The sequence below is a fragment of the Mirounga angustirostris genome, unplaced genomic scaffold, assembly GCF_029215605.1.
Source record: "Mirounga angustirostris isolate CCGP_5_RB_7025 unplaced genomic scaffold, mMirAng1.0.hap1 SCAF_12, whole genome shotgun sequence".
Taxonomy (NCBI): domain Eukaryota; kingdom Metazoa; phylum Chordata; class Mammalia; order Carnivora; family Phocidae; genus Mirounga; species Mirounga angustirostris.
In genome coordinates this window covers 20,502,202-20,525,488 of record NW_026991720.1, presented here as the reverse complement: position 1 = coordinate 20,525,488, position 23,287 = coordinate 20,502,202, and the positions used below count along the sequence as shown (strand labels likewise).

At 52.9% G+C, this 23,287-nt stretch overlaps 1 protein-coding gene across 1 annotated transcript in view; it reads right to left on the bottom strand.

Annotated features, from left to right (window-relative positions):
* Positions 1 to 23,287, bottom strand: part of PLXNA4 (plexin A4) — a 422,724-nt gene that overhangs the window by 56,631 nt on the left and 342,806 nt on the right. The window contains exons 10-15 of the mRNA XM_045864250.3: positions 21,968 to 22,168; positions 15,196 to 15,292; positions 14,627 to 14,817; positions 10,692 to 10,843; positions 6,456 to 6,573; positions 791 to 927 (exon numbers count right to left, since the gene is read on the bottom strand). Of these exons, the coding sequence (XP_045720206.1) occupies positions 791 to 927; positions 6,456 to 6,573; positions 10,692 to 10,843; positions 14,627 to 14,817; positions 15,196 to 15,292; positions 21,968 to 22,168 (896 nt within the window). The remainder of the gene's footprint in view (positions 1 to 790; positions 928 to 6,455; positions 6,574 to 10,691; positions 10,844 to 14,626; positions 14,818 to 15,195; positions 15,293 to 21,967; positions 22,169 to 23,287) is intronic.

Below are 23,287 nucleotides of genomic sequence, written 5' to 3'. Positions count from 1 at the left end.
GTAATTTCACACCAGTGACCCCCTCGCTCTGCTGGTTGGCTGTAAATCCCCAGCTGTCTTTGCTGTATTTGGAGTCAAGACTGATTTCTTTCTTTCCCCATTGTGATAGTCTTGATACCTACTGCAATAGTCCTGAGTAAACTCTTCTTCACTATTTTAGCAAGTGTCAGAACAATTTTTTCTCTACCCCTGGCCTGACTTCCGATCTGCCACAGGCCTCAGCATAGCTCTGTCCCGGGAAAAGCTCCCTGGCAGAATGTCACATCCCCACCACGTCTCCGAGTCCTGCATCAGATGAACCTCCTGCCTGCCTTCTACCCTCCAGGCTCCTGGCTTATCGAAGGTGTGCCCTTCTGAGCCTGGACGGTGGAGCCAGGGGAGAGAAAGCCAGCTGCCCTTGGGAGGTTCAACCTCAGCCAGCTGGGTAGGGGGCTCAGCAGTCCCAGCTGGCTCTGCAGCAGGGGGCAGGGGCTCTAGATTCCCCAGTGTGTCCTGGGAAACCCTAGGATTCCGTACAGTGGCTGGTATAGGGGCACAGAGGCTAAATGGTGGGCAATAGCAATGAATGGCCCAACTAAGGAAGGGCTGCCTGGCAGGTCTCCAGACTGAGCCCAAAACATCCACAGTCAGGTATGCCCATACCATCCCCCCTCAAAGAGAACAGCCACTTTCTCAGGGAGGAGAAAGCACTTCCAAGAGGTGAGCTCAGGAAGTCTGTAGCCCTGGGGCAGCCCTACGGACCCCACCCTCTGGGCTGTGAGCCCCCGAGGCCTGCCTGGAGGTGAGTTACCTGTGGAAGAGGCAGGGCTGCTTCCCGAACATCACCACCACGTTGCTGCCCGCGTTCAGGTTGGTGCCCGTGATGGTCACTTGGGTGCCCCCGGACATGGGCCCCCGCCTGGGCTTCAGGTCCGAGAGAGTCAGTGTCTGTTCAGGAAAGGATCTGGCCTGAGACACAACCGGGGTCTGAAGAGGCAGCACCCCGCTCCCAGAGCCGCTCAGTAACGGTGGCCTCCCAACGAGCCCACGAAGTCGTATTGGGCTTGTGTGGATAAGCCGTGTTCTGGACCCTGAGAGTGTACACCTCTCTATTAATAACAGTAATAATAACAGCGGCTGTGTGCTGGTGTTTTACCTGGCAGGTTTTCTCTTCATTCATCTCTATATAAGGTATGTGCCCAGTCAATTCTACAAGGTAGGTATTATTACCCATTTTACAGAAGAGATTCAGAGACGTGAAGTAAAGTTCCCAAGGTCACACAGCTAAAAAGTGGCACGTCTGAGATCTGACTCCAGAGCCCTGACTCTACCACCTCTCCAATTGCTTTTGGGAACGTGATCTGCTCCTTCCACGGGCCTCTTCCAGAGAGCTGCCCAAACACCCAGAGGCCAGAACGATGGGTCCTGAAGGCCCCAGGAAAACCCAGGAGGAGAAGCGAAGAAGGGTCAGTGGATTGAGTGAGGATGGAGGGGAGGCGGCACCTGTGAGCTGAGGATTTGGCGTTGCGATTTGTTCTTTCATTAGCATTTTAATGGAAAAAACTCTCCTCAGGCCCAGGTGAGAAGCCTGTATCTGCATTTAAATGAAGATTTCTCTCTTCCCTGCCCCTTAAAGAATTCTGCACCCAGGGCGCCTGGGTGGCTCAGTTGGTTAAGCGACTGCCTTCGGCTCAGGTCATGATCCTGGAGTCCCTGGATCAAGTCCCTGGATCAAGTCCCTGGATCGAGTCCCGCATCGGGCTCCCTGCTCGGTGGGGAGTCTGCTTCTCCCTCTGGCCCTCCCCACTCTCATGTGCTCTCTCTCATTCTCTCTCTCTCTCAAATAAATAAATAAAATCTTTAAAAAAAAAAAAAAAGAATTCTGCACCAAAAGTTGAACTTACTTGGCTCCCAGCTGGCGGGCCACCTCCCCACAGAGAGGCCTCAATCCCTAACACCTTGGGAGGACAGGAGGAGCCCCCGTGACTCGCTGACCGCAGCTCACAGGGGCCCACCCGCCCTGCCGCCCACCGGGTCCCTGCAGATCCTGAGCCCGGCATCCCCCTGGCACCCATAAAACGAAGGAATGCTTCATTCCAGAGCTGCTCCTGGCCCAAACGGAAACCCAGGCAAGGGTGGGGTGAGGCTGTGGGAAGAGACTTCGTTTCTCAGCTCTGCCTAGATCTTGCTGTGTGACCCAGAACAAGCCTCGTAACCGCTCTGATCATAAAATCGGAGAGCTGGGTCAAAACGAGTTATCTCAAAGGTGCCTGCTGGTTTTCTGGTTCTGTAACTCAGGGTCACCTCCCACAGATGGTGCCTCTGTCCCACTGTCTGGAAGGGAAAGAGAGTGCAGTCTGTGCAAGGCAAGGGTGGTCCTAGAGATAGAGTCAAAACCCACACAAGTTCCCATAGATGGCGGTGGGAGCAACATGGGAATTCCGAAGAGGTTCTCTGGCAGCCTGTGGGTGGGGTTCTAGAAGGGATGGAAGTGAGTAATCCCTGTTGGCTCTGCAGTGGCGGGCTGGGCGGGGGAATTATTCTAGGGTGAGGAGAGGATGATACGGAGACATGTTTTAAATTTGTGAGAAACGATTAATTATTCAAGTCATGCTTCATAAATATTTCACGGTGGGTTTGCACGGGAAATCCAATTCTGTATTATTTGCCACCTCTTCACTTGGAGGTAGGGAAGGCAAAGGTTCCCTCCATGGAGATCTCTAGGGACAGAACTGGGGACAAGACCAAGAATGCTGGCCTTGGCAGTTGGGTTTTGGGTGAATAAACCCACACATCAGAGTCTGGCCTGATTTGTGGTGGGAAACTGAGTTATTAGACCCACACCTTACTCCCAACCTCAGCACTGGGAAGGGGCTCCCCAGCATGCCCCAGATCCTGAGAGGCACCCCTGAAAAGGGGCTCTCCAATGTGCCCCAAGTCCCCAGAGGGCCCCTGGGAAGGGGTTCTCTAGCTGTCTCAGGACTCCAGCAGAGTCAGGGGCTTCTCTGTGCGCCCTGCAAACTGCCTAGTGGAACGGGAAGGCAATGAAGGCTCTGAGATGCTGGGGAGTTTGAGAGAGGGTCCTTCTGTCTCTTCTCACCTGCTGGGTGACCCTCACTCCCACCCTGGCCCCCTAGGAGCTCTGTGGGGGCAGCCTCGGTGACTGGGCCCCTAAATGCACACTGGGGACTGGGGACGAGGCTGAGGTCTCCTCTCTGAAAGTCTTCCCCAGTACCGTTCCTCAGAGGTAGCCCTCGAATAAAAACGCCACACAAATCTTTGAGTCCCACGGCCCCACTGGACCAATGCCGTTTTGCCTTGTGGCAACAACTCTCATCTTTTCCCGACCTCTCTTTGTGCTCCCACCTCTTCTCTTCCCACGAACCCCCTTCCCGTTTCCTCCCTTCTGTTCCCATTTTTGGGTGCATTTCCAAACATCATGCCAGGGTCAGCTTCCCATTACTCCAGATTCATATGGAACATCACATTCTGCCTTGTACAGATCCTGCCTCTCCACCCAGCTTCTTCCTGGAAGCCTCACCCTGATACCCTGCCTCTAACCACATCCTGCTCCAGAGTAGAAACAATCACGCAGGCCAGACTGGCCTTACCCGAGAGCAGAAGCGGCTTTTGAACACGACATAGGCTCATTATAAGAATTAAGCCTGAAACCAGATATGGACAGGCACATGATATCTGTTCTCTAAGTTCTGTTTCTCCTAGGCCAGTGGTCCTCAGCCTGGGCTGAGTTAAAATCTCCTGGGGAGCTTTGTGCCCCCTGTAACGTGTGACTTAGCTCAGGGGGGCCCCGGAGCCTTTTGTTTAAAGCCCCTCAGGAGATTCCAACACGCAGGGAGGTTTAGAACTGCCTGAGCACCCTGGGGGCTAGCAAAGAAGTAAACGGCCAGGGCTTCATCTCCAAAGACTTACTGGTCTGAACAGAGGAGCAGGGGTTCCAAGTCATAACACCCGGTGCAGTGTGGGTGGGCAGACGCCATGGAATCCCCAGTGAGCCACAGAACCGTGGGTGCTGTGGGTTGTGTATTCAGAGAAGGCGTGGAGGGGCCCACGAGCAGGGCGTGGACTCATGAGGAGGACGCGGCTTGGGGCAATGTGGGGAAGGAGATGGAGAAGGGAGAGGGGTCAGGCCATGCAAAGCCTTGGGAAACGGGATTGGATGGACAGGGCGGGCCAGACCGAGAAGGCTGGACGGCACCCTGGTCCTTCTTGAGGTGGGCCTAACATGATGAAAACAGTATTCTGCAGGGCCGGGTCGATTAGAGTGGGTTCAGACCTTTAAAATCAGGGATTTAAGGAGGTCAGTGCAGCAGCGAAGAGAGTGGGAGAAGTAAGACTCCAGGACATGGTGATGGAGTGGCTAAAATCTGGAATTTAGGGAAGCTGAGCCACAGTCCACCAGAATTGTGGCCGGGTGACAAGTCCCTGACAGAAATGGGCGAGTGAGGGGGATGCACTGTTTGTGGGAGCCGGCAGCCGGAGTGGGTCATGGAGGTGACAGCTGGACAGCCAGGGGTCCAGTGGTCTTGGAGTGAGTCATGGAGGTGAGACATGGCAGAGATGGCTAGCACCCCAAGGAAGCTTCAGCCATCCCTAGTACCATCCATTCTGTCACTGCCAAGTGACGCCAGGATGCAAACTGCTCGGGGCACTTGACTGGCTGAGGAAGCCCAGTGCTTGCTTTGCCCACGCAGGGGCATCCTCCCTGTTCCCACGGTGGCGCCACGCCACACCTCTCAACACTTGGGGAGTGCTGTCTCTGCCTCTGTCTCTGTCTGTCTCCCTCCCTCTCAGTATCTCAACTCCACTGGATTGACAATTTATGTAGAGCTCCATCTATATCATATTCAGTAAACATGCTGTCTCTCTACATATACCCAAGTATTCATGTATCGCTAATTGTGTGCAGGTGTGTTGGGTTTCATTGGGAAACTTCCTCGGATCCTTTAAGAAGAAGGTGGGGGTACAAATCCTAGAGATGGGAAGCCTACATATCCATTAAATCCATCACATATGTGTGTTCTTCTACGTGAGTTCCTGTGTGTGCAGCGTGACCAACTGTGTGTAGAAGGAGGGAAGACTTTTAGGAGTAGGGCAGGGAGCAGAGAGAGCAGGGCATCAGCGGGAAGAGGCCTCTGATGCACATTCCTGCAGGGTTGGGCCCCCACCACAGTCGCGTCCGCATGTACATCCGTCCTACACTCTACCTCTCCTTCTAGACCGCGGGCCCCCTGAGGGAGGGGCTGTGCAGGGTCTGAGTCATCCCTGAACACCCACAAGCCAGGGCCACCGAATTATAAGATTCAACCAATTAAGCAAATATTTATCAAATAATCTAGTGGAAGGGATCCTGCAAGGTGATACATGGTTGTCAGTTGAAGGGAGAAAGGAGGAGGAGGGGGAGGAAGCCAGAGGAAGGAGAGGGGAGGAGGGGTGGAGGGTGGGGGAAGGGAGGGTGAAAAGTGGGCTCCCCGTGATGTGTTCTGGAGCATTTGACGCCCAGGCATAAAGTCCATCACTTCAGGCTCCCAGCTTCCCAAAGCAGTGCGGAACCATGAGGAAACTATCCTATCACAGCGGGCATTAGCCCCAGAAGTGACCTGGATGGTAAGACAGTTTGGAAAATGAGGCAGCGTGAGGGACAGCAGAGACATACATGCCTCCCGCATGTCAGACATCATGGGATTGAGAGGTCCCCAGAGCCCCTGCCCCCCAGAACCCCTCACCAGGGGCTGCCTTGGCAGGGCCAGCGAGGGTCCCAGCTGGAGGGAATGTGGCGGTAGGGGTGAGGTCTGCAGACAGGTCACAGGAAGGGAAGGGAGGGGTGTGCAGGGAAGGGTAATGGTGTGGCTTAGAGGAAGGGGGAGTGGGGGTGCAGGGGAGGTGTGGGATGCGGGTGGGGTTAAGAAGGTCATGGGATGGGGAGATGGGGAGTGGAGAAGGCAGGCTGAAAGCGGATGATGGGATAGAAATGATGGGGTGTGAGTGTACCCGGAAAGCTCAGGGCACAGCAGTCCTGCGGGCACAGAAACCATGCAGATGAGAGAAGTGATGCGTCTACTTCATGTAATTGTCACAACAGTACTGTGGGGTAGATGCAAGTCTTATCACCCCCGTTTTAGAAATGAAGACACTGGGATGCTAAGCAGCATCCCCAGGTTCGCCCTGTGAGTAAGCGGCAGAGTCGGGACCCCCCTCCTGGCCCAGACACACGGCCCCTCAGCCCGAGGCGGATGCAGGGCCCGACAGCCAGGGCGGCTTCCCTGGATCAGGGCCGGACACAGCATGGCTTTGATTTGAATCCGGTCTTTCAGATTTCCAGGGCTGCGTTTTTACGCTGCAGGACAGACTCCCACGAGCTGCTCAGGGTCTGCCCACAGAGGTCTAGCCTGGCCCGTAACCATGGTCATGTGGTCTGTGGCCTGCGCCCGGGCAGGTCGCCTGTGGCCGGGACTCACCATGAAGTAATAGAGTTGTGAGGACCGGGCCATGAACTCGGGCCGACACACGGCCACACAGATCTCCACAAAGCCTGCGTGCTGGCTGGGCTTGGCCTCCCCCATCTCGCACACGATCCTGCAGGGAAGAGAGGACAGATCCCCATGGTCACAGCAGGGTCACAGGACTCCAGATGTGACCCCTGGCCCCCGCACCTCCCCTGGCCCCTTCTCTGCAGTAGGGTCTCAGGGATGGGCAGGGGAGGCGGAGGGGAAACATTCTTCCCTGCAAGGCTCCTCTTTGGTTCTTGGGAAATGCAACCTACAGGGGTCTCCATGGACATCCCTGTCAAATGAGGGGCCTAGGGGAGGGCCCCTGTGTTCTGACCCCAGACACTCAGTCCCTCTTTCAGGAATTGTCCCCTCAACTGTGAACCAGAGGGCAGGGAATGTGTCAGCCAAACAGCTTAGGGAACACGGCTGGCAGGGCCCAGAGAGGTAGTGACCTTCCCAAGGGCCCACAGCACGTCAGACAGGGACCCAGGAGCAGACTTGAGGTTTTCAGACCCTCACCCAGGGGCCCTTGGCTCCTACTGCATGGACTGCCTCAGTGGAGTGTTTTCATCCCCAGCCCCAGCTGGGTGCTTGGTCGGGAGACTCCTGCTTGGGGGGAGGGGGAGGGGTAGACGAGAGCCGTGCATTTGTCCCCTTTTAAAAATGTTGCTTGTTTTAATTACAAAATTTGTTCATACCCCTTGAAAATGAGACAGTACAGAAGTGTGACTATAAAAATAAGTGTTCCTTTCTTCACTCCTAATCTCTCTTCAAAATTTTATATATATACTCGTAGACCTTTCTCTAGATCTATGCAAACATATGTAATATATAATATATACAAAATCTCCATTTTACGGGTGAAGAAGCTGAGGCACAGAAAAGTTAGGCAACTTGCCCAAATATGTATATTTGCCCATATGCACCCATGTATGTGTATATATATGTGTGTGTGTGTTTGGTTATTACACACACATGTAAACATAAGTGTTATATATATTCACATGTACAATTATATACAAACATACCTATATAAACATATACATGACTTTTAAAATAAACGTGAAACATAACTACCCACTGTCCCAAACCCCGGTCATTTCACTGCACAGCCCAGCGTGGACTTGCCCCGTGTGGCTGCATGCACAGCTCTACCGGATCCTTTCTGACAGCTTCATAGCGCTTCATGCCGCGGCTGCACCATTGTGTATTTATCCAGCCTCCTACTGATGGACATTTAACATCCCTTCATTTTTCTCCTACTCCAAATAACCCTGCAGAATGAACCAACTTATACACATATCCTCAAGCATTGCACATTTATTAGGATAAGGCTCTAAGTGGGGAGCTTGTGGGGTCATTGTTTATGTATGTGATGTTTGATAGGTGGAAGAAAATAATGGTCCCACAGGGTCGTTACTGATTTGTACTTCTGTCAAAAGCAATTGAGTGAGATTATTTTACTCTTTTGCCAACACCAGATAGTATCAATCCTTTGAAAGTTTTTCCAATATAATAGGGAAAGATGATCCCTTTTTTTTGCTGTCATTTTTATTTCCCTGATTACTAGTGATGTTGCAGATATTTGCAAGTATGTGCGTGTGGTTGTAAAAAAATCTTAGATAGCCTTTCCTTCGATTGGTCTGAAGCTATCTCTTTATATTGCTAATGAATTGTCTTTTTGTAGGAGCTGCTGAATGAGGAGTATTAACTTTTGTTTCTAGTAAGTATTGCAATTATTTTCTCCCAGCTTGTCCTCTGTAGTTCAACATTGTTTATAATGTCTTTGGCCACACTAAAGTTTAAAAGTGTCTGTGGTTCAGTGGCTCCTTCTTTTACTTTATGGCTTCTAGGTTCTGTGTCTCTCTTAGAAAGAAAAAATTTCTGGGTGAGAGTCCAGTAAAAATATATGCCTTTCTGTCCAGATAGCATAATTAGTGCATGTTCAGTATAAAGATAAAAGAGAAAGTGCATAAAATCACTTGCCATACAGACACCTCCTCTCACCCCGTTTGAACCACCCAGAAATATCCACTGTCAACATTCTGGCGTTCGGGTTTTCAGTCTTATTTTTCTTTTACAGAATTCATTAGAAACTCTATTCTGCTTGGTGAATGATGTTCTCACTAATACACCTTGAGTATGTACCTGGTCATGATTCTTCTGCAATATCAGATTTAATGGCTATATAATTTACTGTCCTGTGCATGTGCAATAATTTAAGAATTGATTAATTCCCTATTTTAAAATATACAAATTGCTTCTACATTTCCACGATTACAAATAAGACCAAAATAAGTATTCTTGCAAAAAAATATTTGTGCATTCTGGCTATTTAAGTAAAGTTCTAGAAATATGATGACTAGGCTAAAGGCTTTCAATCCACATTTCCAAATTGCCTTCCACAAAGTGTGTCCCAATTTACCCTCCAAGTATGAATGTATGAGTGTGCTATTTCTCATGCTTCTCACCTGCACTGGGCATTAACTTTTTAAAACTGTTCCCCATTGTTTTAATTTTCATTTCATTGATTACTAATGCTATTTAACTTTTTTTTATGACTTTTGGTTCTTTGTCTTGTGAATTGCACATTCATGCTCATTCATACTCTTTGCTCATTTTGTGATATTTGCCTTTTTACTTATGGAACCTCTGTATATTAAGAAAAAGCATATGTTAACTGTCATAGGGTATATCGCTAGTCCCAGTTTATTGTTCATATTTTTCTTTGTTTACATGGACTTTTGATGTATAAATTTTAAGTTTTATATACTCAGATCTCCTAATATTTTTTTATAACTTTTTTTTTTCTTTTGCTGTTAGAACAGTTGCACTTCCCTTACTTGAAATCAAATAAATTCTCACCTGCATTTTCTTCTAATCATTCCACAGATTTATTTTTTTCCACTTAACTCTTTAATCTGTATGCAATTTATTTTGGTGTATAATGTGAAATGAGGGTTGGATATATATATATATTTTTCCTGAGAGTTAACCCCCACTGCTTATTGACTGATCTTTGCTTTCCTTGCTGATTTGAAGTGTCACCTTTACCATATACTAAATTTTTATGTATCAGGATTCTTTTCTGGGTGTTCCATCTTCTTCCACTGATCTAACTAGTACCACGATATTGCAATTATGTGACTTTGTAATCATATATTTTCTGTTTGGCTATGAAGGTCCAGAGTAGGGCATTTTAAAGTTCCCCAAATCACAGTAGATTGGTAGCAGTTGGCTTTGGTTTTGTTCTAGGAAGGACTCCAAAAGTTGAAAGAGCCACAGAAAGCTCTTTGGGCAAATAAGCCATGAGGGACCAGGGAGGTGAATTCCATCAAGAGTAGATCCTTCAGTCACAGGAACTACTAAGAGTGCTTTAGGAAGCTCCGGATGGAAATCAGATGGTGGTACCGATGGCTCCAGAATCACTAAATCTGGGCAAGACCCAGCAAGCGGACAGGTAAGCTGTACTGATGTACCTAAGGGAGACCTAGAAAGTGTCAATAACTTACTTGTTATTAAGGACAAGTGGCTAGGTGTCGCTCTGGGAGGGGCCGTCGAGATGGTATAGAATATAGATTCTGTTGTGCTGGTAAACATTTCATGGGGTGTTTGCTGGGCTGGAAAATTGTATTTACTTATTTACAAGGCAATGATACATGACTCTCACATCTCCTCTAACAGGTGGGCTGGGAGGTAAAGGTTGATCACGGAATGACCCACTCCATGCTCCAGCAGGCTCTGCATGGAAAAAAACAATCCCAGAGGCCTCCAGGCTGGAGTGGGTGTGAGGTTTCATTTTCAGTCTCCACAGAAAGTAGCAGAGCCTCAGCTTCTTTCATAATTGGAGGAGGACAGGAGTGGGGACTTGGGGACGGCAAGGGGGTAGGGAACTGAACTCATACTTCTCTTGCAGATTTTAATTTTGCTTTGTCTTGTCACCACCGATGGCCACACCTCAAGGAGGTAGCGATCACTTTTCTCTTCCCTCCTGGCCCCATGTCCCCTTTCTACACTTGCCAATATGGCAGCTAGCTAGTTCAAGAGCTGGGGAGGACACTAGAATGTTAGGGGCATTCTACCTCCCCCACCACCCCAACAGTCTCTAACACCGTTGGCCATTGGCTGTCAGTTGTTGGCCAGGGAAGGCGAGTCAACACCAGATAGCCACACCACCCTATGTCTCATGGGGCCTCCACTTACTGTTCTGCAGGGATGTAGCCATCCACCAAAGGGCTGCACTCCACACCGGCCACCTTGACGTGGGAGGCGATGTCCCGGAATTCCAGGCCCAGGTTCTCCCCTCGGATGGTGACCTTGGTGCCCCCTTCCCGGGGACCTGTCACTGGGATTATCTGGAGGGAGGAAGCAGTGATTTGGACAGGCACCAAGATAGAGCCATCCCCCACTTGCTGCTGGGGCAAGGAGAGGCGTCTGGCTCTTCCCCACCTCCGTGCGAGTCTCTGAATTGGACCCACATCCACAAGGGCACCCAGGTCTGGGACTGTCATTGGCGGGAGCTTCTGGTAGAGCAGTCCATGTTTGTGTGTGGTATTAGGAACAATGTTCAAATCCTCTCATTCGCCTCCCTATTTTGTGTCAGAGATGAGGGGATGGAACGTGATCCACATTGTTACCGGGTAATTCATAGAAAATCAAGGAATAAAGCCTTTAGGCATTTGCTTGTGTTGTTCCATTCTGAAGGAAAATGAAAAAAAGCCCTCTTAATGCCCACAGCCCTCCACACTATGGCAAGCCACCCAGTTTTCAAGATCCTTCTCAAATGTCCCTTCTCCATAACCAGTTCTCTCTCTCCACTGAAATTTCATGCTCCTTTCATGGTAACAATGATTTGTGTCTGAATCCTCCTCATCCTTCAGATCCTGAGTCTCTGAGCGCAAGAATGGTGTCTTACTTCCTGTGGACTTCTCAGTGATGGCACCATATTTATTTCTTGAGTTGTCATTGGGCTGGAAACCACAACTACTCAGCATCTTCCTGGATTTACAAGAGCATTTGCCACAGCCCCTTTGCCTTCACTGTCTGGCTTGGTTTCTAACAGAGATGGGCTTAATTTAGACTTTACCTTCATATACTGGCCCAAATGACTGGGTTTTCTTCCTCAGATGTCACCATTGGTGTTAAAAACCCATGATGGAAATGTTGGGAATCAACAGCCAAAGGGCCTGTACATGTTCCCACGATCTAATTGCGACATCCCACGGTAGTGACTTTAGTGGCAGAAGATGTTCTATACCAGCCTCTTCTGTCATTCGAAAGACCAGAGAAGGGCACATTTCCCATTCCTGGTGTCTCTCAACACCAGCGCCTGGATCTTGGTCAATGTCCATGGGATCCCAACTGAAGGAGCTCAGACAGCCCACCTCTTAACATTTCCTACCCTCTCTACCCTCAAAGGTCACAGCCTGGAGAAGGGGGGAGTAAAAGAAACCAGCCTGGAGGGACAGCTTCGCTGGAGAAGGCTGTTCACCGACAAGTTGAGACAGTTCCTTCTTCCTACCCATGCATGTTTGTGGGTGAGTGTGCACATGAGGGTGAGGGTTTTCACGTGTGCTCCTGTGGCAGTGGAAAGACAGGTCCCTTGGAGACATGGGCCCATTTCTATGTGAGGGCGGTGGGCAGATGTAGGGAGGACCGGAAGGGGGAGTGCTTGTCCTTCCCAAATGCCTGCCCAGCCAGTCCCCAAAGCCCCACTGGCCCCTGGCAGCAGGGGGTGCACGATATTCCAGCCCGGGCATGTTGTCCTGAAAAAGGAGCTTTATCTCTGGCCCAGTCCTTGGTTCCCCAGCTCCCCGGAGGGCCATGCCAGTGTGGAGCTGGTAAATAGCCTCCCTCACAGGGAGACTTGTTTAATTTGCCATCTCCTCCCTGTGATTTTCTTGGTCTCAGGCCAAGAAGAAAGCAAGTCCCACTGTTTGCGGCAGACACACTCTTAGCAATCACGCATGGCAGCCCCCGGGGATGGTTCCGTGTTAAGGGCTCTGCGGGTGGAGGTGGCTGGGAAGGAGAGGGACCAGGGCAGGCCCAGGGCCCTCCTCCCCCAGATACTTCTGTAGGTTAAATGCCTGTCTTTTACCCCCGTTTGAGAATCGCTGTTGAGATTCCCACCCATGCAGGAGAGTGAAGTAGAGGCTAAGGGAAACTGCCCATGTCTGGAAAACCAGGGATGTGGAGGATGAAGGGGCTGGAGTGGGGGGCACATACAGAGGGGCCACCGCCGAGGGGCCGCCTTGCTGAAGGAGGCTGTGCGCTCACATAGGTCAAGCTCCCTACCTGCTTGTACACATCCCTGGTGTGCGTGCATAATTGTGAGTGGAGGGGTGAGGGAGTACATCTATGGGTGTCTTGCCTCCATGGTGAAAGAGAGCACTAGAGGGGCAATCCAGAGACCTGGGATTCAGGACCCGTTTGATTTAGGCTTTGGGGAGAGGACATTAGCATCTCTGAGCATAGCTCTTTATATCTGGGAAAGGAGGCTGCTAACCCTGGCTTTGGCAGGCATTATAGCTTGAATTGTGTCCTCCCCAAATCCCTCTGTGGGAATCCTAATGCTCAGTACTTCCAAACGTGGCCGTATTTGGAGAAAGGGTCTTTACAGAGGTCATCAAGTTAAAATGAGGTCATTAGGGTGGGTTCTGATTCCACAGGACTGGCATCCTCAAATAAAGAGGGAATTTGGACAGAGACACACAGAAAGACGAGGAGAGGGGACTCAGGGAGAAGACGATGGGCTGCTGGCCACGAGAGAAGTCGGAGCAGGTCCTCCCGTGGAGCCCTCGGAAGGGCCGGCCCTACCCACACCTGGGTCTCCACTCCCAGCCTCCAGAACTGAGAGACGAGGAATTTCTGTCACTGAAACCATTTGGTCTGTGGTACGGTGTGGTGACAGCCCTAGGAGCCATATGGCAGTATTGCTGTGAGGATGGACAAAGTAAGGGATATGAAAATATTTTGCAAACTGAAGCACCACGCCCATACTTTCCTCTTATCATAACTGCCACTCTTAGATGATCGGATATGTGTGTGGTTGTGAAACTTTGCACAGAGCCACGTACCTGTCTATCCTTACTATATATGGAGAAGAGACTACGCTCCCTTTCCTCTTTTTGTCTCTACCCCTCTCTGCTTTGTTATTAAAATCATCATCCGCCGTGGCAAAGAGGTGTTGAGTACCTACAATGTGCAAAGCACTGTGCTGAAGACACAGAGGGTCCCACTGTTGAGACCTGCACGCCTCTTCTTTGTTTTACCAGGAGAGCACGGTTGCGGGGAGCTGAGGGGGTCTTTCTTCTGGGAGTGGGGAGTGGGGAGGTGAAGACACCAAGTGACCTAAATAAACCCCAGGAACAGTGATCCCCTTGGCTTTAACAGTGTCAAAGATGGACGAGGAGGTTGGTGAGATCCCCAGGGGCTCTGCATGGAGCCAGCATTCTGCATGATTCTCGCCTACAGTCCTTGTAACTCCTCTGCGAGATGGAACTTTAGACTCACTGCACAGGGGAGGAAGCTGAGGCAAGAAGGCAGTGATGAATTAGGCCCGGGAAACCCAGCAATTAGCTGGCAGAACTGGGACTCCAGCCCTGTGCTCTGCATGTTTAGCTCTGCCCTGCCCCTCCCTTGTCTTTGCTCCCCACCTGTGTCCACTGGGCCCTCCTGAATGTACTCCAAATCCATCTCTGCCACCTACCCACCTAGGTCTTGCTTTGAATGAGTCCGGGGTCTCACAGTCTCCACCCCCTCCACCTCCCGAGGGCTGGGCTCTGCGCCCTGAGGCTCCACGCAGCCTCTGCTCATGGCTGACTGCTTGGTGAGCTTGTCCCTGATGGAGCTTAACCGCCTCGTCCCCCGGACTCTTAGAGGCAAAGGGACAGTGGCCAGGACTTGGAGTCACGCTGGACACGGCTCAAGTGGAGACTCCAACAGGACAGTTGAGCCCCTCTCTGTTTTCCACCTTCCTTCATAGGGGAAGGACCAAGCCCACGGCTTCTGGGGATGCTAGGCAGGAAAACAAGGATGCGCCCAGCCAGCCCTGGGAATCAGCGCGGCGGCTGTCACCACGGCCACGCATGGCAGGGCCTGGCTTGGCCGCCCAGAGTGCCCCGAGGCCCCTGGCTTACCTCTGTGATGCGGGGGTGGGTGCACCTGCTGTTGGTGCCCGACAGCTCCAGCCACTGGCTCTCATGCACGGGGCAGTGCTGCCGCAGGGTACACTGGCCCTGGACCTGGCACCAGCCGCACTGGAAGTCCAGGTCCGCCTTGAGGCACAGCCCGCAGCTCTCCCGCATGGCTCCGCACTTATACAGGTGAACTGTGGACGAAGGGCAAGAGGTCCTCTGCGGTGAGAGGGGGAGCCGGAGGGGATGGGACTGTGGGCCAGGAGTGCCGTCCCGGCCTCGGAGGATGAGCCACAAGCGGCCTTGTTCCTTCAGCCATTGTGACACAGAGAAGACCAGAAGAGCGCTTCGGGGCCGGGCTGGGAATCGGGGCTCCCTCCAGCGTCGGCAGGGCTCTGTTGGCCCCAGAGCCACTGCCCACGGTGGGCGCACACCTGGGAGGTCTCGGAGCAGTGGAGAGGCGAGGAGAGCAGGCTCAGAGCCCGAGGGGGGGATAGAATCACAGGTGCCCTGGAACGCAGAGCCGCTCCTCCCGTCTGCCCTGCCTCCCCGCCAGGGCCCAGCTTGCTCACCTTTGTTCTGAGCTGGGTTGTCAATGTTGAAATGCCCATTCCACACAACCGTCAGCTCCACTGGCAGATTGTTGATCTCCATCCCTTCATACGAATACTGCAGCAGGTTGGGGGTAGGAACGAGAAAAGCTGGGTCACGGAGATTTCTAGGGAGAGCCGGCTCTTCAGCCTGGGGCTCCCAGGAGTGCTCGGGGCTAAGGACCTGCCATAACTGTACGTGTGTCGAGTGCATGTGTGGGTACAACACCTGGGGAGGTGTGGCTCAGGGAATGGGGTGCAGGCAGGGGGCAGGTGAGGCCTGGATGGGACACCCATTTGCAAAGTAGATTCCCTGAGCAGATGAGAGCAAGCTACTTGTCCCCCTTCCACGGATGTTGGCCCCCACCAGCTGGGCTTTCCCAGTGTCCTCCCTCACTGTCCAGGGGATCCCCGCCATTAGGCCCCCGCCAAGGCCCTTGATTCCATGTAGGAACTTTCATTTCTAGGACAAGTTCAGAGGAGGTGGGTGCTTTATCAAAGACCTGGAGAGGGCTGATCAATTCCCAGGCAGGGGTCGCGGGTGCAGGCACTAGAAAGGAAGGGGCTGCACTCCTCAGGAGCTGAGCTGATGGAGGTGAGGAGAGAGGAGAGCTGGGTAGGGCTTACAGGTGAGGTGGGAAATCCCGAGGACACCCTAGGCCCCAAACTTGGGAATCTGGGTCAAGACTCCAAAGGCCTTTGCTGGCTCAAAGAGGCCAGGCCCCAGCTCTGTGGCTGCCCATGAGGGAGCTGCCTCTAGGCCTGCACAGGGCCTGCACTGGGTCCTGCGTCCATGCCCTGCTCTCCTCAGCTTCAGTGCCCCACCCAGCTGGGTGTCTGCCTTGGGACTGTGTGCTGGGGGCGGGCGGGGGGGAGGGTGAAGGAGGGGTAGGTGCCACCCCCCCCCCATATCTACCTTCTGATCGCAGACACTTCTCAATCTCCAGAGAAGGGGGGTAGGTGGCAGGAACCCTGGGCCTGCCCAGGGCAGCATTTCCAATCCGTACCTGGTGATTTTCTCATTATTCCACCAGATTCTGCCCTCCACAGGGGGTGGATGGAAGAACGGGAATGAGACAGGTTTTCTGTAAAGGAGGGGCTGAGGGCTCAGAATTTGCTAGAGGGGTTCAGTCCAGGAGACCTGGTTTGAAGTGGTGTTTGCAGAGCCAAAGGCTCTTTTAACGTAGCTGAACTGTGGAGGGGCTGGGGTGTGGGGTGTGTGACGGACGTTATGGAGGCAGCGATGGTCCCTCCTCAGAGCTGACCAGCTGCTGGAACCTCACTAAGGGGAGGGCAGCTACAGAACCTCGGGAATGCACAGCCTGGGGAGGGTCTCTGGCCTGTCCCGGTGCCTCTCCCTCTGGAGCCGACTCATAGAGATTCCTAGAGGGGATGTTTGTCATCCTAATCTTGGAAATTGCCCTAAATTCCTGAGTTACAGCAGGAACATGAGTACGCCCTGATGCTGGCCTATACGCATACGCATCGCTGCGGTGGTGCCCAGCCTTCTTCAGCTCTCCCCTAGCACTCCCCAGTTTTTCACCAACTCCCTGGAGACACGTGCCTAGGCCAGGGAGCCACGTTCAGGGCTTCCCCCACAGTGATGGTGGTTTGCACTGTACCACGCACCCTCTCATAGAATCTCCCTTGTGACCCGTGACACCTGGACCAGGGCCAAGGTCTGGGCTCAGGCCAATAGAATCAAGCAAAGCTCCCAGCCCTGCAGAAACAACAGCGGGGCCTTTGATGATCGCTTCACTCAGCTGGTGACTCATAAACCTTTTGCCATGTACTGTAGCAATCAACTCCCCAGAGACTTCGTTCTCTGCCTCTGGGTCAGACCACGTCACTCTAAGGCATCCTGAGCTTTCTCACAAAACCTCGTCCTCTCCTAGACTGGTGGGTCTCAGGGTGGTCTGGGGGCCTACATGCAGATCCCAGGGTCTCCGCCTAGACCTGCTGGAACTGGAAGATGGGGATGCATTTCAAAGAAACAACTCTAGTGACTCTGGTGTTGCACGGAGTTAGGGAATCTCCACTCTCTGCGGGACGGGTGTGCGGGAGCAAGAGATGGGTGGGGGAGAGGAGGTAGGGAAGGGGAGAGGGAGAGAACACTTTTCCAGCTGTCCCTCCCATCCCCTCCTCCAGCCAAGCTCCACTTCCTCTCCTTCCCATCTAGCTCCCTCTTCCAAGGCCCCAGTGCAGGAAAGGTGCTAAGGGCCAGCTTCAGGCTGTTCTGGCCTCCACTCTAGGAGGGATGCTGGAATGAGGCGGGGGGCTAAGTCAGGATCCCAGCCTGGCTCCTGCTTCTCAGGCCAGGGTCTGGTCAGGATTCAATGTGGAAGCAGCAGGCGGTGACCGGGAGCCCGTCAGCCAAAGCTCAATAGAACCTCCAGGCCTCTCTCAGGAAGGCGCTGAAGTCCCCCAGAAGGCAAGGCAAGAAATTCTGCATATGTGTGCATGTGTGTGTCGTGTGCACAAATGAGTTCACATGCAGCTGCCAGAGAAGAGCTCAGAGCACAAATCTGTATGGTCTGTGTGTTCATACGTGTGTTCACATGCATTCTCGCACACATTGCTGTGAAGGGGTTCTGCAGGGCCCACCTGTGTGCGTGTGAGCCAACAACGTAAGTCTCGGTTTCCCCATTTGTCAAGTGGGGATTACAAACATTGCACACCTAACAGGACTCTTCGGGGGGTGGGGATAACCATCATTCCTCCGAGCACAGGGCCTGTCACATGGAATGAGCTCTCAAATATTACTGTGTGTTTTATGTCTCTGTGTATACATTTGGGGATGCTGTCCAAAAATATGTTGGTGTTTCCTGTGTTTATGTTTATATGAAGTAATAATAGCAGACATTTATTGAGTGTTTATGCACCAGATACTTGGTACATATGGAGACGTGTGCATATGAGAATGCTTATGTGTTCTGGAGTGCATGTGTGTGTTTACACACATTCACTTTTCGAGGAAAATTGAAAATAAAAGACGTCAAGGACCAGAATGTGCTCGGCATTGCTTTATCTTTTTATCGCCCATTCCAGGGATCTTGACTATGAAATATTATAGAAGTCATTAACCCTGGGTCCTCCCCACCACCCCCTTCGTCTCTAGGGAGGTCACTCTCATTCCTGGAGGCTCTCTCCCCCTGATCTGTGTTTCACAGGGGGAGGGGGCCGACAGCTGGGGAGCCTGGACCACTGGCTCCCATCCCCCAGGACTCCCCACCTCTGCTGCACTTAGCATTTATATAGCTCTCTGTAATCAGCGGGCAGTTAATCTGCACAAAATCCAGAGCTGAGCGGAGAGTGTTTCAGGCTCTCGGGGGCCAGGAGGTTAAGTGTCTCAATCAAGGTCTGGCATGCCACAACCCAGCTCGGGGCTGACGTTGCTCATTACCTCGGGAAAGTGTGAACCTCTACCTTGGAAAGCAAAGACAAGACCTATATAATTTGAACGTTCTTTCCTCGAACCATTCCCTGTTCTGAGCTCTGAGATACTGTGCTGAAAAATGCTACCATTCGGGCGGACAGATCTGAACAACGTAAGAAAGCTGTGTATGCTCCGTGTCCATCTCTAGGACCCCTGAGGGCTCAGCAGGCCCACTGCTGGCCGGGTTCCAAGAAAGCAGGGAGGGGGCCAAGTTACCTCCCCGCCGGTCTCTCCATCTTTGTTTTGCACGTGGTAAATTGGGACACCGGGAAAAGATGGGCGGCTCCTGTGGGTCGGTGGGAGCTCGGCCTGGAGCTGGCTGCCCCCTGCCGCCCACTTGCTCACCTGATTGCGGGTGACTGGGGGGGCGGGCCCCAGGCACTATTATTAGCAGCACTTGTCATTCTCCTGGAGCCTTGGTCTAAAGGAGGCCAAGAATCCCCACAGTTGCTCCTCCCTCCAACTGTTGCCTGTGAGCTGCCCTGTTTTCCTCCCACAGCCCCTCCTCCCCCACTGCTCTGGTGATGGCCCCAGGGCCTGTCCCCGAAATGTGGGCTGGAGGCGGCCTGTCTGCCCACCCAGCCCGGTGTCACACCCACGAGGAGTTTTCCTGTGTCTCTTTTCCTTCTCTGCTCTCCTCTGAGACCTCTTTGTCACCCACCTTCCTCTACCATCAGAAACTTGGGGTTTCTGTTGGATTTCCCCACCCCACCACCCGATTCCAGAAAGTTCAGGGATTGAGGAAGTGAAACAACATGACTCCTCCCACAGTCCTCTCTGAGGCACATCAGACCTGGTTCCCAGGGATTGCACTCAGTCTGGGTATAAAGTGCTCAGTTGCTATTTTTTGCCCAACCTTTGATGGGGGGTATGTTATGAAGCTGGATTCAAGTTCTGAACTGGCTACTTACTTGCTGTGTGACCTGGGGCTGGTTATATGCCCTCTCTGGGCTTCAGAGATCCCCTCTGTCACAGGATCAAGTATAGACACTCTCTCAGGTCTATTCTCGCCCTGATACTATGTTGTCCTCTGTAACTGTGGTACTATAACTATGGTAAAGGAGGCTTGCCCCTGATTATGACCCCAAAGTTTTTTAAGGAAGTCACTTGACCACCAGTGGCATCCTGGCCCAGACCAGCATTTCAACTGGGATCCTTGCAAAGAGAGGCTCCTGGGAAACATCAGAGCTGAGCCCTCCTGGACTGTATGATTCCAGAGGGTCCTGGTAGATAGAGGGGACTTTTCTTGGATATACCCTTTGTGGGGTATATCTCCTGTTGCCTTCATTTCTAAGACCTTAAAATGGTACAGAAAAAACTTTCCCATCACTTTCCTCACGAGGGTATTGAAATAAAGAAGGCTGAGCTGCTTTGGGAGCAGCGACCTCAGGTCCTGTGAACCGGCCCCTGGTGGGTGGGGGGGCCTCAGATGCCCCCCCAGTCAGGACAATTTGACCCCCAGTGGGCTCATTCACAGAGTCCGGCCTTGCTCGGGAGTGCTGAGAACAGTGGGTCCCAAGGCACTGAGTTCTGACCAAGGAGTTTATAGGATGAACTCAGGCTGCTACATGGGGTGCCCTCGTCTATTTAACTGAGCCAGAGGAAGCCCGGGGCCTGTGAGGCCCCATCTTGTAGTGTCTGGGGAAACAAGGGCTCAATCATCAGAGGCCACAGACTGTCCTCCTTCCTGACAGCTCTGGGACCAGATTCCCTGGGACAGCGTCTCTGACAAAACAGACTTCTCTCTGGGGCCCAAACCCCTATCTGTCCTCCACTGACTCACATGTGGGGCTCAGGCTTTTTCTTCCCACAGGAACTCACTTACTTATTCGGGGGAGAAGCACTTGAGCCAAACCCTTGGGGCTGGTCTGGTTGGCCTCAGGATTTATGAGAAAACAGGAGGTGTTTAATAGCCCATTTGCTTGCAGGTTTAACCTGGAACGCTGCAGAAATCTGCCAAACAGCCTGGCCACCAGGACAGGAGGGAGCTGTGGGGACACGTCTGGGGTTTCTGAGGTTGAGCCATCAATTGTCCGTTTGGTCCCTGCAATACTGAGTGACCTTGGGCAAGCATGTGGGCCTCTCTGAGCTCCATTTACCCCTAGATTTTTTCCTTCAGGGAGAGTGCGGTGCCCATGAACTGCTTTGTCCAGGACTCTCCTGGTCCTATAGCACATGCCCAAATACAGTCACCATATATGAGTACCTAGCAGGAAGGATGAATGGGAGGCAGGGTGACATAGGAGGACACCCTGAATCCAGATCCAGCCCTGCCCCCCCCCCCCCCCCCCACTAGCTGGGTGAGCTTAGACATGTCGCTTTATTCTGACCCTGAGGTGCATGGAGCTTCGGCCCCTTCTCAGGCCTGCCTATATATTTAATTTTGTCTTTATTACATTTTATTCTTAAAAGAAGGTCTCCCAAATCCTATAGGTCCCAGCCCCATAAACCTAGACCTGCCCCTGCTTCTGGGCATCCAGCTCCTCATCCATACAGTGAGGAAGCATATTAAGGTTTCCTACAGCTTGAAAATGTTATGAGTCTAAAAGCCTAATGTTTGTCTTTGAGTATCGGGGTACAGAGGAGTAGGCCAGAAAGAGAATGAGAGAGAGCAGAGTAGTGGCTGGGAAGACCACACGGTCGGGAGAGGGGCAGCCAGATGGGAAAGGTGATGCATAGCTGGGGCACGTGGTGTGGTACCCAGGAATCAGACAATAGCCATCGGCAATGGGGGGGCAGAGGGGCGGGGGGGCCGCTGGCCCATCGGTGGTCGGGTGTGGACCTAATGTGGATTTTCTAAACATTGGGCAGGTGTGTGCTGATCTGAGCAGCACCCTCCTGACTAGCTCCATCCTGTTCCACCACTCCCTTTGCAGGGGTCTGGTCTGTCTTGGAGGCCTCTGTGCTGGAGACGGTCTCCGTGCAGGTCCAAAGGCAGCAGTGGGCCTTTGGGGCCTTAGACGAGGCACTCAGGGCCCAGGGACTCCAGAGCTCGTCTCAGCGAGGATGGACATGGATGTTCCTGGAGCCCAGCATACCCTGCATATACCTCTGCCCACAAACGGTGCTCAGCAGCCCCATGGAGGGTCTCCAAGCCCCTGCCGCTGCAGCCCCTGCCCTTGGGCAGACATTTGGTGACCTCAGAGCCCAGCACTCTGCTGGGACGAGCATCCAAGGCTGCGCCAGGAAAGCAGGGCTGGAGGGAGCAGTTCGGCAGGGGGCTAGACTGTTCTGTGCCTGTTTGGGGAAATCCCTCAGAGCTGAGCTGACTTGGCTCTAGAGAGGAACGAGGAAGGGGTGGAGGCGGGGGGCACTCACAGAGGTGTTCTGGCACTGCACGCTGGAGCTGTTGAAGCGCAGGGCGGGCACCCTCTGCTCCGTGCCCTGGATGCTGAGAATGCATTCGTACCCGCGCTGCCCGGACTGCGGCTGGGGGAGGTTCTTGGCCTTCAGAGTGATGGGCTTGATCACCTCCACAGGCACCAGGATCTTGTCCACTCGCAGCAGCTGGGGGCAGTCCTGGAAGAAACAGTACAGCTCGGGCTGGGGAGCGGGAAGCCGAAGCTTCTCCAGACACAGCCCAGAGGTCTGCCCTGCCCCGCGTTCCCACGGACGCAGTCACAGAAGGTTCTAGACACTGCTGCCCACCCCCCCTCCCCAGCCTCTATGTGGGAGAGAACGGGTCCGAGAAATCCCAGATCCCACAGTCACCATTTGGGGGCCACTTCTCACTGCCCACCCTCTGCGGGTTCCATTTTAATGCCCTCCAGACTCTGACACTCTTGGTTGCCTCTTCCCAGCCCCCCTCCCACCCTAGCAGAGACAGACTCTGCTGCTAGGTGTCCCATGTCCCACCTTGGGGCTGATGACCCCTGTGCTAGGCTGCCAAGAGTTGGGACAGAGAGACCAACAAGAGCAGCTCTGCAGTGAGCCCTGGGCCCCAGCTCTGGAAAGTGGGTCTGGACCACCGCAGAAGGGCCCAGGAGGGTCTTCCACATGCGGCTGAGTTGGGCAATGGGGAATGTTCTGGAATGAGCTCCAGAGACCTTTTAAAATCGAGAAGCTTCCTTCCGACTGCCCTCTGTGGCACCTGACCCCATGGAAATGCCCCTCAGAGCAGATACACATGGAGCACCTCTTGGATGCTAGCAATGAGCACACTCATCCCTCAGGCTAAGTGGGGCCCAGAGAGCCTTGGGGGATGGAGGAAATGACTGGGCCCTTTTTCCCTGAGGTAGTCAGCTCTGTCCTGGGAGGGCTGGGGGAAAAATGGGGTCAAATACAGAGTGTGGGTGCTCTGTCCTCTGTCCAAAGGTGGCAGGTGGCATGTAGCTGGATTCTGAGGACCTGGGTGGAAGAGAGTCAGTAATGCCAGGCCCGATGGGCATGGGCAGGAGCGAGGCCTTCTGCAGACACATGCAGGGCCTGGACCCCGCATGTCAGGCAGGTCCCAGCATCCCCCAGACGACTCCCATTATGACACTGGGTCATGCTGAGCCAGGTGGTTTCCGGGCAGGCTGGCCATCAAAAGCCTGGCATACCCATCCTTCTAAGGATGCTGCTCTCAGCAGAGGCTGCTGGCCTGTAACCCCAGCCTTCCTGCCCAGCCGAGTAAGACAGAAAGGAGCTGCCGGGGAA